We start from the raw sequence: 9,626 nt of genomic DNA on the forward strand, positions 1-9,626 counted from the left end.
GGTGCAATCTCGGCTCACTGCAATCTCTGCCTCCCGGGTTCAAACAATTCCCCTGCCTCAGCCTCCTGAGTAGCTGGGATTACAGGCTTGAGCCATCGCGCCCGGCCTCAGCTGTCATTCTTTAACAGATACAGATGGCCTGTGTGCCAGATGCTGTGCTAGGCTCAGACCAAGAACCCTTGTGTTTCCGGATCTTACATTCTAGCCAAGAGGCAGATGATGAACAAATAGGCAAAATGTAATTGCTAGCCAGTAGTACTATGAAGACAGAGCAAGGCACAGGTTAGGAAGTTCTGGAGTGGCTTGGGAAGGCCTTCTGGGAAGGAGGATTTCATTTTCATCAACTCTGCAGGAGAGGAAGCCGGGGGGAGGGGGCCCAAGCCAGCAGAGAGAACAGCCGGTGCAAAGGCCCTGAGGCAGGCAAGAGGGTGCCTGCGTGTTTGAGCCCAACGAGTGGAGGGAAGGTGGAGAGGAAGCCAGGTGGTGAGGTTGGAGGGCCTGTAGCCCATTGTGTTGACCTTGACCTCTGCTTTGGGTGAGAGGAGAGCATTGGACAGTTTTGAGCTGAGGAGGGACAAAATATGTTTAGCAAGATCACTCTGGTTTCTGTGCTGAGAAAAACCTGAAGAGGGACAAGGGAGCTATAATATTTAGGGGACTGTTGTAGTGGCCCTGGTGAAAGATGGGTGAGAACTAATTAATTCTGGATATTTAGAAGTTAAAGCCACCATTACATTTACTGTCAAATTAGATGTGGGGTGTCAGACAAGATGAGTTCAAGGGGAACTCCGAGGTCTTTACCTTGAATCAAGGGATGGTTGGACTCACTTTTTTCCAAGGTCTTTAGCTTGAATCAAGGGATGGATGGACTCACTTTTAGTTGAGGTGAGGAAGCCTCAAAGCCTCACGTGTAGTTCTTCCTGTGGCAGTGGTAGAGATGGGCGTGGGGGAGGCCAGCGTCTCAGTTTAGGACAGGTTAGTTTGAGATCCTACCAGATACCAGGGAGAGAGATGGGGTAGATAGGTGAATATATGCAAATCTGGAGCTCATGCTGGAGAGCTACGTTTGAGGGTGATCAGTGCATAGGTAACAAATTTTTTTTTTTTTTTTGAGATGGAGTCTCACTCTGTTGCCCAGGCTGGAGTGCAGTGGCGTGACCTTGACTCACTGCAGCCTCCGTCTTATGAGTTCCAGTGATTCTCCTGCCTCAAGCCTCCTGAGTAGCTGGGACTACAGGCATGCGCCACCATGCCCAGCTAATTTTTGTATTTTTGGTAGAGACAGGGTTTCACCTTGTTGGCTAGGCTGGTCTGAAACTCCTGACCTCATGATCTGCCCGCCTTGGCCTCCCAAAGTGCTGGGATTACAGGTGTGAGCCACTGCGCCTGCCCGGTGGCATTTCAAACCATGAGATGGGATGAGACCTTCCAGGGAGTGAGAGCAGGTAGAGAAAAGGTCTAAGGACTGAGCCACTGTGTTCCCCATCATTAGGAGGTCAGATGAGAAGGAGCCAGCCATGAAGACTGGGAAGGAGTGGCTGTGGGAAGGTGGGTGGTGTCCTAGACACAGGTGTCTTTTTAAGTCAGAGGGGCCCGGAGAAGGATCCTTGTAGTTTTTTGTTTGTTTGTTTTTTCAGACGGAGTTTCACTGTTGTGCAATGGTGCAATCTCGGCTCACTGCAATCTCTGCCTCCCGACCTCAAGTGATCCGCTCACCTCAGCCTCCCGAGTAGCTGGGATTAGAGGCATGCGCCACCACGCCTGGCTAATTATATATATTTTTAGTAGAGACGGGGTTTCTCCATTTTGGTCAGGCTGGTCTCGAATTCCCGACCTCAAGTGATCCGCTCGCCTCAGCCTCCCAAAGTGCTGGGATTCCAGGCGTGAGCCACCGCGCCCGACTGATCCCTGTAGTTTGAGTAGTTATTCCTCTCTGAGCACGGGCAGTTCGTTGGTGAACTGAGAATGTGACACACACATGATGCAATTCCACCGTATCAAGTTTGAAAGCGCTCCATGCCAGCAGCGTGTGGGAGTGTAGGAATGGCAATTGTAATGAGACATCACAGTGTAAAATTCCTGAGCTCTGCTCTAGTACAGCCTGGGGACAGACGTCTGGGCCAAGAAGGGCTTCTGTGAGACACAGCATGGGACAGTGGCCTGGCCAGAGAGACTTGGGCATGCATCTAAGGGCTGTAAGCCTCAGTTTCCCTATCTGTAAAACGGAACTCTAATCGCTGTCTCCACCCGGGAGCATTTTGTGAGGATTCAGAGAAACTGCATATGGAATGCTCCACCAAGCCCAGGAACTTACCAAGGTCTCATCAATGTGAATTATTCTGTAACTGCCAGGCTTCTGCCAGGGGTTCTGAATGCTCAAGCACAGACCAGAGCCCGTGGGGACGCTGCTGTGCAGATCTTCTCAACCATTTCTTTCTTTCTTTTTTGAGACAGAGTTTCACTCTATAGCCCAGGCTGGAGTGCAGTGGCGCGATCTCAGCTCACTGCAACCTCTGCCTCCCGGGTTCAAGCGATTCTCCTGCCTCAGCCTCCCGAGTAGCTGGGACCACAGGAGCTTGCCACCACGCTCAGCTAAATTTTTGTCTTTTTAGTAGAAATGGGATTTTACCATGTGGACCAGGCTGGTCTCAAACTCCTGGCCTCAAGTGATCCACCCACCTCAGCCTCCCAAAATGCTGGGATTACAGGCCTGAGCCACCGCACCTCCCCCGCTCAAGAAGTCACACAACTCTTGTCATTCCAAGAAATCTTAATTTCTTTATTGTTTGACTTTTTGACTCAACAATTTTTTTTAAACTTTTTGTTTTTTTCTGAAACGTTCTTGTTGTTATGAGCCTTTTGTTTTGTTCTCGTTAAATGCACTCGACCCAAAATTGGTTTGGCATATCGAAAAGGAGACCAAGGAGGGAGGGGCTGGGGCGTGGGAGGCGGGGAGGAGGCCCGAATGGACAGAAAGTTGAGGATGAGAGAAGAGGAACATAGAGACAGCGAGAAACATGTGGGGAAAGAGAGTTGGAGACAGAGAGAGAAAGGGAAGGCAAGGGAAAGCCAAAAGAAACCAAAATCCAGAGAAAAAGAATTAACAAGATTTAGGAGCAAATTTCAGGAGCCCAAGGAAGGGAGTAGGAGAGGAAACCAAGACCCTTCTCTGTACCGTCCCAGCTGGGGTGGGGGCGTCAAGGCACCAGGTCTGGTTAGGTGGGGGGGACACCTGGGCTCTGGGGGCAGCTTTGCACTGGACTGCAGTGGTGTCCAGCCCCAGCAGGGGGCCCTGCCACACAGCTCTGAGGCCTGGAAGCCACTGGGCGATGCCGGCTGAAACAGGACTAATGCACTCTCTCTCCCTTTGATTGTCCGAGTCTGGAGAGGTACAAGGAAGGCTAGGCAGGGAGGAAGTGGGCCTCCCTGTGTGTCTCAGCCCCCCTGGAACTCTCCCGGCCCTCCTCCTGGTGTTGGGGGCAGCCACAGGCTGTAGCTGGGCTGCTGCCCGGGCCGGGCCGGCTCTTTGCCTGCCCATGACTCCTGCCCGCTCTTCACAGACCTCTGACCGCCCCTCCACACGAGAGCTCCTAGCCTAGTGCAGTCCAGGAAGGTCCATGGAACTGTCCCCTGCCCTCCTCAGAGTCGTCTGGCAAGACTGTCCCTGGCCTCACTTCTCCTCCCCATCTAGACTTCACCCATAGTCTTCTGGTGTAATGGGTTAGGCCTTTCTACGAGAAAAAGCCAGAGTTGGAACCCAACCCCACCTCTTCCCCACACCTGTTCCCTTACACGGGACAAACCACCATCTTTGGTCTGACCCCTTCTCCCCTAATTGATGGGGACAAGCCAGCCCCAGCTCCCCAGGAGAAGGGAGGGGCTTTCTAGCAGCAAAAAGGGTCCCTCCAGCCACCTACCTGTCCCCTTCCCCCCAGTTTCTTCCTAGAGCCCCTCCCCCTTAACCCAACAAAGTTCATGGCAGCAGCAGGCTGAGACCCGAAGATGTTTGAAAACTCATGGCACTTGTGAGAAAAGGAGGAGGGGCAAAGAGACGGGGAGAGGTCAGAGCAGAGGTGGACGGGCCACCTCTGGGGAAATGGCAATGCAGGGGCTGGGCTAAGGTGGCCTCAGGGCTGTTACCCCTAGAGTTGAGGGGAGGGGACTGGGGAAGCTGGGCTGACAGGCTGGAGAGGAGGGGGCTGGGAGAGGTGCTCAGGAGACATCCCGAGCCTGGAGCTTCCAGGGTCTGGGATTTGGGGTCAAGCCCCCCCAGAACATGGGTGTCCTGACCCCAGCCCTGGCACCTGGCTTCATCCTCCCTGCGGGAAGGTGGAGGGTAGGGAAGGTGACCTCTCACCTTTGCCCCTTCCCCCTCCCCCAGACAGAAGACCACGTTGCCACTCCAGCACCCTCCTCAGCCATACCCATGCCCTCCATAACCCCAGTTCCTCCCCATTTTCCTCTGGCCATCAACCTCTCTAGGTGGGAAATCAGCCCCATTTTTCCCAGCTAGAGTCCCCAAAGCAATACACAAGAAGCAGGAACTCAAAGGGACAGCACAGCCATCTTGACAAAGCATCTTTGGGTGTGAGGGGGTCTCCCCCGGGCCGATGGGGAGGGAAGGGGGAGACAGGCCTCTGGTCCTGGGGCAGGCAGTGAGGTACACGCCCCAGGAGGGCTGATGATGCTGGGCAGGCAGAGCAGGAAAGGAGGGGACAGAAACGGGTGCCAGGAAGGAAATGGGTTCTTTGTTTCGCTGTTGCATCTAGATTTTGTTTTCTGTCTCTGGATTGTAAAAAGCTGCTCTGGCGGCCCGCCCGCCCCGGCGGGGGCTGGGGATGCACGTACACGGAGAAGTCCTGGCTGCCGGGCCGGCAGCGCCGCTCTGCTCCGGAGAAAGCCCAGGTTGGCCCGGGCCGCAGGCTCCCGGTGGCTTCAAGTGATGAGATTTTTTTTTTGTCTTTTTTTTTTTTTGTCTTTTTTTTTTCTTTTCCATTTCGTTGAAATATTTACAGCAATGGGGAAGGAGGAGGAGAGAGGAAGGAGTAAGAGGGCCCCCTAGGGAAAGATCCAAGCCCAGGACCCACTCCCCAGGGAGATCCAGACCCAAAATCTGCTCCCCAGATAGCCGAGCCCACAGGACTGGGAACTGCCCAAATATGGCCACCCCTGTGGGCTGGGGGCCCTGCGGGGAGTTGTGCTTCATCAGGAGTCGCCCCAAGGGAGGGGGTCATTGGGTGCACTGGGAGGCAGAGGGGGCAGGCTTGCTTGGGGGGCAGGGACCAAGAGCAAGGGGAAAGGAGCTTCAGAGAAAGTTCGACCTTTAAACCACCAGCCACCACCGCCCAGTCCCCCTGCCCTGTGGCCTTTTCCCAGTCTCCAGGGAGCAAGGAATTGTAGCGCAGGAGGAACCTGTCCATTTGCCCTGCCTCACTGCTCCCTCTAGGTGCAGCCGGCAGCATTTCTGGCTGCGGAGAGGAGCAGCTGACAGGTTCGATCCAGTGGGGGCCTTTGGCAACCTCAGAAGCTGCCCCTCCCGCCCAGGGAAACTAAAGCCCTCATTTCCCTTCACGGCGTAGAAGGGTGGGAGAGTGGAGAGTCTGGAAGTGGGCTGCCCCCTTCCAAGTTCTCCCTCCTCGCTCCCCTGGGGACCTCTGGGCTCCTCCTCACTACACTTCCCCCAAATAGAGCTGGTGCGTGTGGCTGGTGGGAAACCCTGTCTGTGAACCCTGGCACCTCAGGCCCCCAGGTCAGAGTCCCCTGAGGGGACTGGAGGGCCCATGGCTGAGGGGCACCTGGAGAGAGTGGCCCACCAGCCACTGCCTCCATCTGTCTCCCTCTCCCACCAGAGCCCTGCCCAGGGTTCCCTCCCTGGCCTGGGCCACCAGCCCCTGGTCCATGAGGTCCCCTCAGAGACTGGTGACCAGCTGCATCTGCCCGTCCCCATCGGGCCCTGGCCCCTCAAGGCCTGGGGCTGCCAGGTAGCCCTCGTGGCTAGGACGCCGCACCTGGTAGTAGCCCTGCAGGGGATTCCGGGCCACCAGGGCTGGCGGGCGCGAGGTGTAGTAGATTTCGGGGGGACCGGGGGGCGCGGGAGGGGGTGGGGGCAGGGCCTCACTGGGCCCCTCAGGGCTGCTGTCCGGGTAGGAGGGTGAGTCCCGCAGGTTGGCCCCGCTGGCATAGAGGGAGTCCCGGCCCGGAGGGGAGGAGAGGGGCCGGCTGGTGGCGCCGTCCTCGGCCGTGCAGCTCTCCGACTCGTCCAGATCGCTCTGGTACAGCACCGACTGGGCCCGGGGCAGCAGCAGAGGCTCCTCCAGGGCTTTATAGAGAAGTTCAATCTCAGCCCGGTCAGCAACCCCGGGCCCGCCTGCCTCTTCCTCACCCCCGCCCCCTGGCACAGGTGGCACGGGGGGCTCAGGCGGTGGAGGGCCCTTGGCCACGCTGCTGCTCCCCCGCAGGTTGTTGTGCACCAGCTCCGAGATGATCATCTTCTCGAAGGCCGCCGCATCGGCTAGGTTCCGGCCTCGGGGCGGCTCGGGGCCCCCATCCCCGGGAGGGAAATCCCCACTTCGCAAGGAGTAACTGTTGTTGAAGTTGCCGTTCAGGGGCAGGGTGTCCATGCCACAGGCTTCCCGGCCTCCCAAGGGGTGCTCTGCAGGGCAGAAAGGGGCTGGTGAGGTAGAAGAGGGGCCCTGGATGCACTAGGGGGTAGTGAGGGGGTGCGGTGTGTGTGAAGTGGGGCTCGATTCCTGCTGGTTTTCCGTAGGCTTCACCCTACCCCCTGGATCTCTGGTCTCACATTCCCTTTCTCCCTCACTGGCAGTAGACACCAGCCCAGCAGCGGATTGATGAAAGGTAGCGGACAAGGACCAGTTCCCCCAGGGTCTCATCCTCAGCTGGAGGTTCAGAATCTCAGCAGTGTGAGGAGGCCTGGGCGACAGGATCCCTTTCCTATGCTCAGACCCTCAGCACCTAACGGCCCAAACTCAATGAACACCATCCATTATCCTCCATTCGGCTGCCAACCAGAGGCTGTGTGTCGGGGGGGTGGGGAGATGTGGGCATGGGAAGGGCATCCCGAGTTTTCCTCCTTAAGTGAGGCCATCTGAGAAGGCCACTGTCTGTCCCTCTCCCAGCCTCAGAAACATCCCCAGGGAAGAGTCACACTTACTGGGTTCCCGGTAGCTCCCTGCAGGTGGCAGTCAGGAGAGAAAAGAGAAGGCGAGGGTGAGCTTGAAATGCAAGTCCAGGTTCCAGTTCTGGGGCACAGAACATCCCAGGCGGAGGTCCCTTGGGACACAAACCCTCCATTTCCCAACCTAGGATGCTTCCCCCATGCTCTCACCTGGGGAGTTGAAGACAGGGGGCGAGGAGGGATTGAAGCCCACCGACTCGGCGATGAGGGTGTTGTAGGGGCTGGTGCCCCCACGGGGCTGCAGCACAGGGTTGGTCAGCAGGTGGTTCCCCATGGTACCTGGCCAAGGGATCAGAGGTCACAAGGCAGCCGGGAGCCTCCAGAGACCAGCGGCAGAGGCAGAGGGACGCCTTCTCACCTCGATTCAGGGTTGGGGTGCTGTTGATGTCACCCGCCATGAAGGAGGACTCCGTCTGTTTCCTCACAGTGTCATTCCACATCCTCCGAATTCGGCTCTGGGGACACAACCCAAATGTGAGGGGGTCCTTGGGCCACCCACCCTCTGGCGTCTTTTTGAGACTGCTCAGCCAATCATCATGATCAGAAACCCAGGCCAAGCCACTCCCCACCTCTCAGGCTCTGGGTTCCAACACTCAGCCCCAGGGAGCCCTGTCTGGCCTGATACCTGAGTCCCTGTGTAATAGCGGGTGTTGCTTCGCATGGCTGAGGTCTTGAGGGATCCGTGAGTGCCCCCGGGAGGGGAGCGGATGCAGCAGTAGGAGTGACGCAGGCACTTGCTGTACTCCTTGTGCACCTGGGGGGTGAGGAGGACAGTCAGCTGATCGGGACGCTGGCCTCCTCTGTGATCCAGCCTACCACAGGGCTGGTCACAAGGCACCCAGCCTTGGGAGGCCAGAGACCGAGCTTCCAATGACTATGCTGCCCTGTTCAGCAACTTGCAGGCCATGGAAACCTTGCTGTCCTCTGTCCCCCAACAGCCAGCCAATCAGGTTTCAATCTCTTCTTACTCAGGCCCATCCTCTTCTCCACCTCCACTGACAGTTTTTCATTCATTCATAAAATCAAGAGAGCATTAATGAGCATTCGCTATGTGCCAGGCACAATTTAGGCCTCAGGGATGGTATGGAAGACAACAGACACAAATCCGTACCTCTGAGAGCTTATATTTCGGTAGACAGAGAGAGAACATAGATGAATATATAAACATGCAGGCTGTTGGATGGTGTTACGTGCTGCGGAGAAAACTATGGCTGGAAAGGGGGTTAGGCAGTGCTGACTTGGGAGCAGGTTGTGATTTTTTTTTTGAGACGGAATCTCGCACTGTCACCCGGGCTGGAGTGCAATGACGCGATCTTGGCACACTGCAACCTCCACCTCCTGGGTTCACGTGATTCTCCTGCCTCAGCCTCCTGAGTAGCTCGATTACAGGCGCACACCACCATACTCAGCTTTTTTTTTTTTTTTTTGTAGAGACACGGTTTTACCATGTTGGCCAAACTGGTTGTGATTTTAAATAGACCAGAGGATGCCAGGCATGGTGGCTCACACCTGTAATCCCAGCACTCTGAATGGCAGAGGTGGGTGGATCACCTGAGGTCAGGGGTTCAAGACCAGCCTAGGCAACATGGTAAAACCCCATCTCTACTAAAAATACAAAAATTAGCTGGTCGTGGCGGTGGTCATCTGTAATCCCAGCTACTTGGCATGATAACTGCTTGAACCCACGAGGCAGAGGTTGCAGCGAACCGAGATCACGCCATTGCACTCCAGCCTGGGGACAGAACGAGACTCTATCTCAAAAAAATAATAAAAAAATTTAAAAACCTAAAAAAATAAATAGATCAGAGGAGGCCTCATTTAGGCCAAGGTAAGAACAGGGGCTGCACTCCGAGGAGGGTCCACATCTAGGTGTCTGAGAGCGGAGGTTGGAGGGAGGGAAGCCGAGGGGCCCAGATCAGACCATAGGGGCCTGGGGTCCCCTGAAAGGACATTGCTGTCACTGCGTGTGAGGTGGGGGCCATGCAGATACTGCCTTTGACCATCTGTCCGAGGAGGGGCCAGGACAGTGTTGGACAGATGGACAGAGCAGGGACACAGGCCACCTCCTCCCTTGCAACCAGGATTCTCATGATCACTGCCTCCGCCAACCCCTGCCTTAAGCCTTACCCGCTTCACCATTCCCCAAGTCCAACAGCCGTCTCCATGGCCCGCACTGCTGCCAGGGCTGACTCTACAAATGCCTCAGCTCCGTCTCCCCAGCTTCAGTCCTGACAGTGCTGCCTGTACCCCCCACTCCCTGCCCACATTCCCCAGCTACTGTTGTCCCCTTTGTTTTTTTTTAAATAGAGACAGGGTCTCTGTTGCCCAGGCTGGTCTCGAATTCCTGGGCTTAAGCGATCCTCCTGCCTCAGCCTCCCAAAGTGCTGGGATTACAGGCATGAGCCACTGCACCCAGTCCTTTTTTTTTTTT

The 9,626-nt window shown here is 56.2% G+C and overlaps 1 protein-coding gene across 2 annotated transcripts in view; it reads right to left on the reverse strand.

Moving 5' to 3' along the window:
* Nucleotides 1-2,752: 2,752 nt before the first annotated feature.
* Nucleotides 2,753-9,626, reverse strand: part of ADGRL1 (adhesion G protein-coupled receptor L1) — a 36,472-nt gene continuing 29,598 nt past the window's right edge. For both annotated transcript variants that reach the window (XM_011953205.1, XM_011953204.1), the window contains 5 exons: nucleotides 7,821-7,949; nucleotides 7,554-7,650; nucleotides 7,346-7,474; nucleotides 7,172-7,189; nucleotides 2,753-6,652 (listed from right to left, as the gene is read on the reverse strand). In XM_011953205.1, coding sequence (XP_011808595.1) covers nucleotides 5,910-6,652; nucleotides 7,172-7,189; nucleotides 7,346-7,474; nucleotides 7,554-7,650; nucleotides 7,821-7,949 — 1,116 coding nt within the window. In that variant the 3' untranslated portion in view covers nucleotides 2,753-5,909. The remainder of the gene's footprint in view (nucleotides 6,653-7,171; nucleotides 7,190-7,345; nucleotides 7,475-7,553; nucleotides 7,651-7,820; nucleotides 7,950-9,626) is intronic.

The sequence above is a fragment of the Colobus angolensis genome, unplaced genomic scaffold, assembly GCF_000951035.1.
Source record: "Colobus angolensis palliatus isolate OR3802 unplaced genomic scaffold, Cang.pa_1.0 Scaffold36, whole genome shotgun sequence".
NCBI lineage: Eukaryota > Metazoa > Chordata > Mammalia > Primates > Cercopithecidae > Colobus > Colobus angolensis.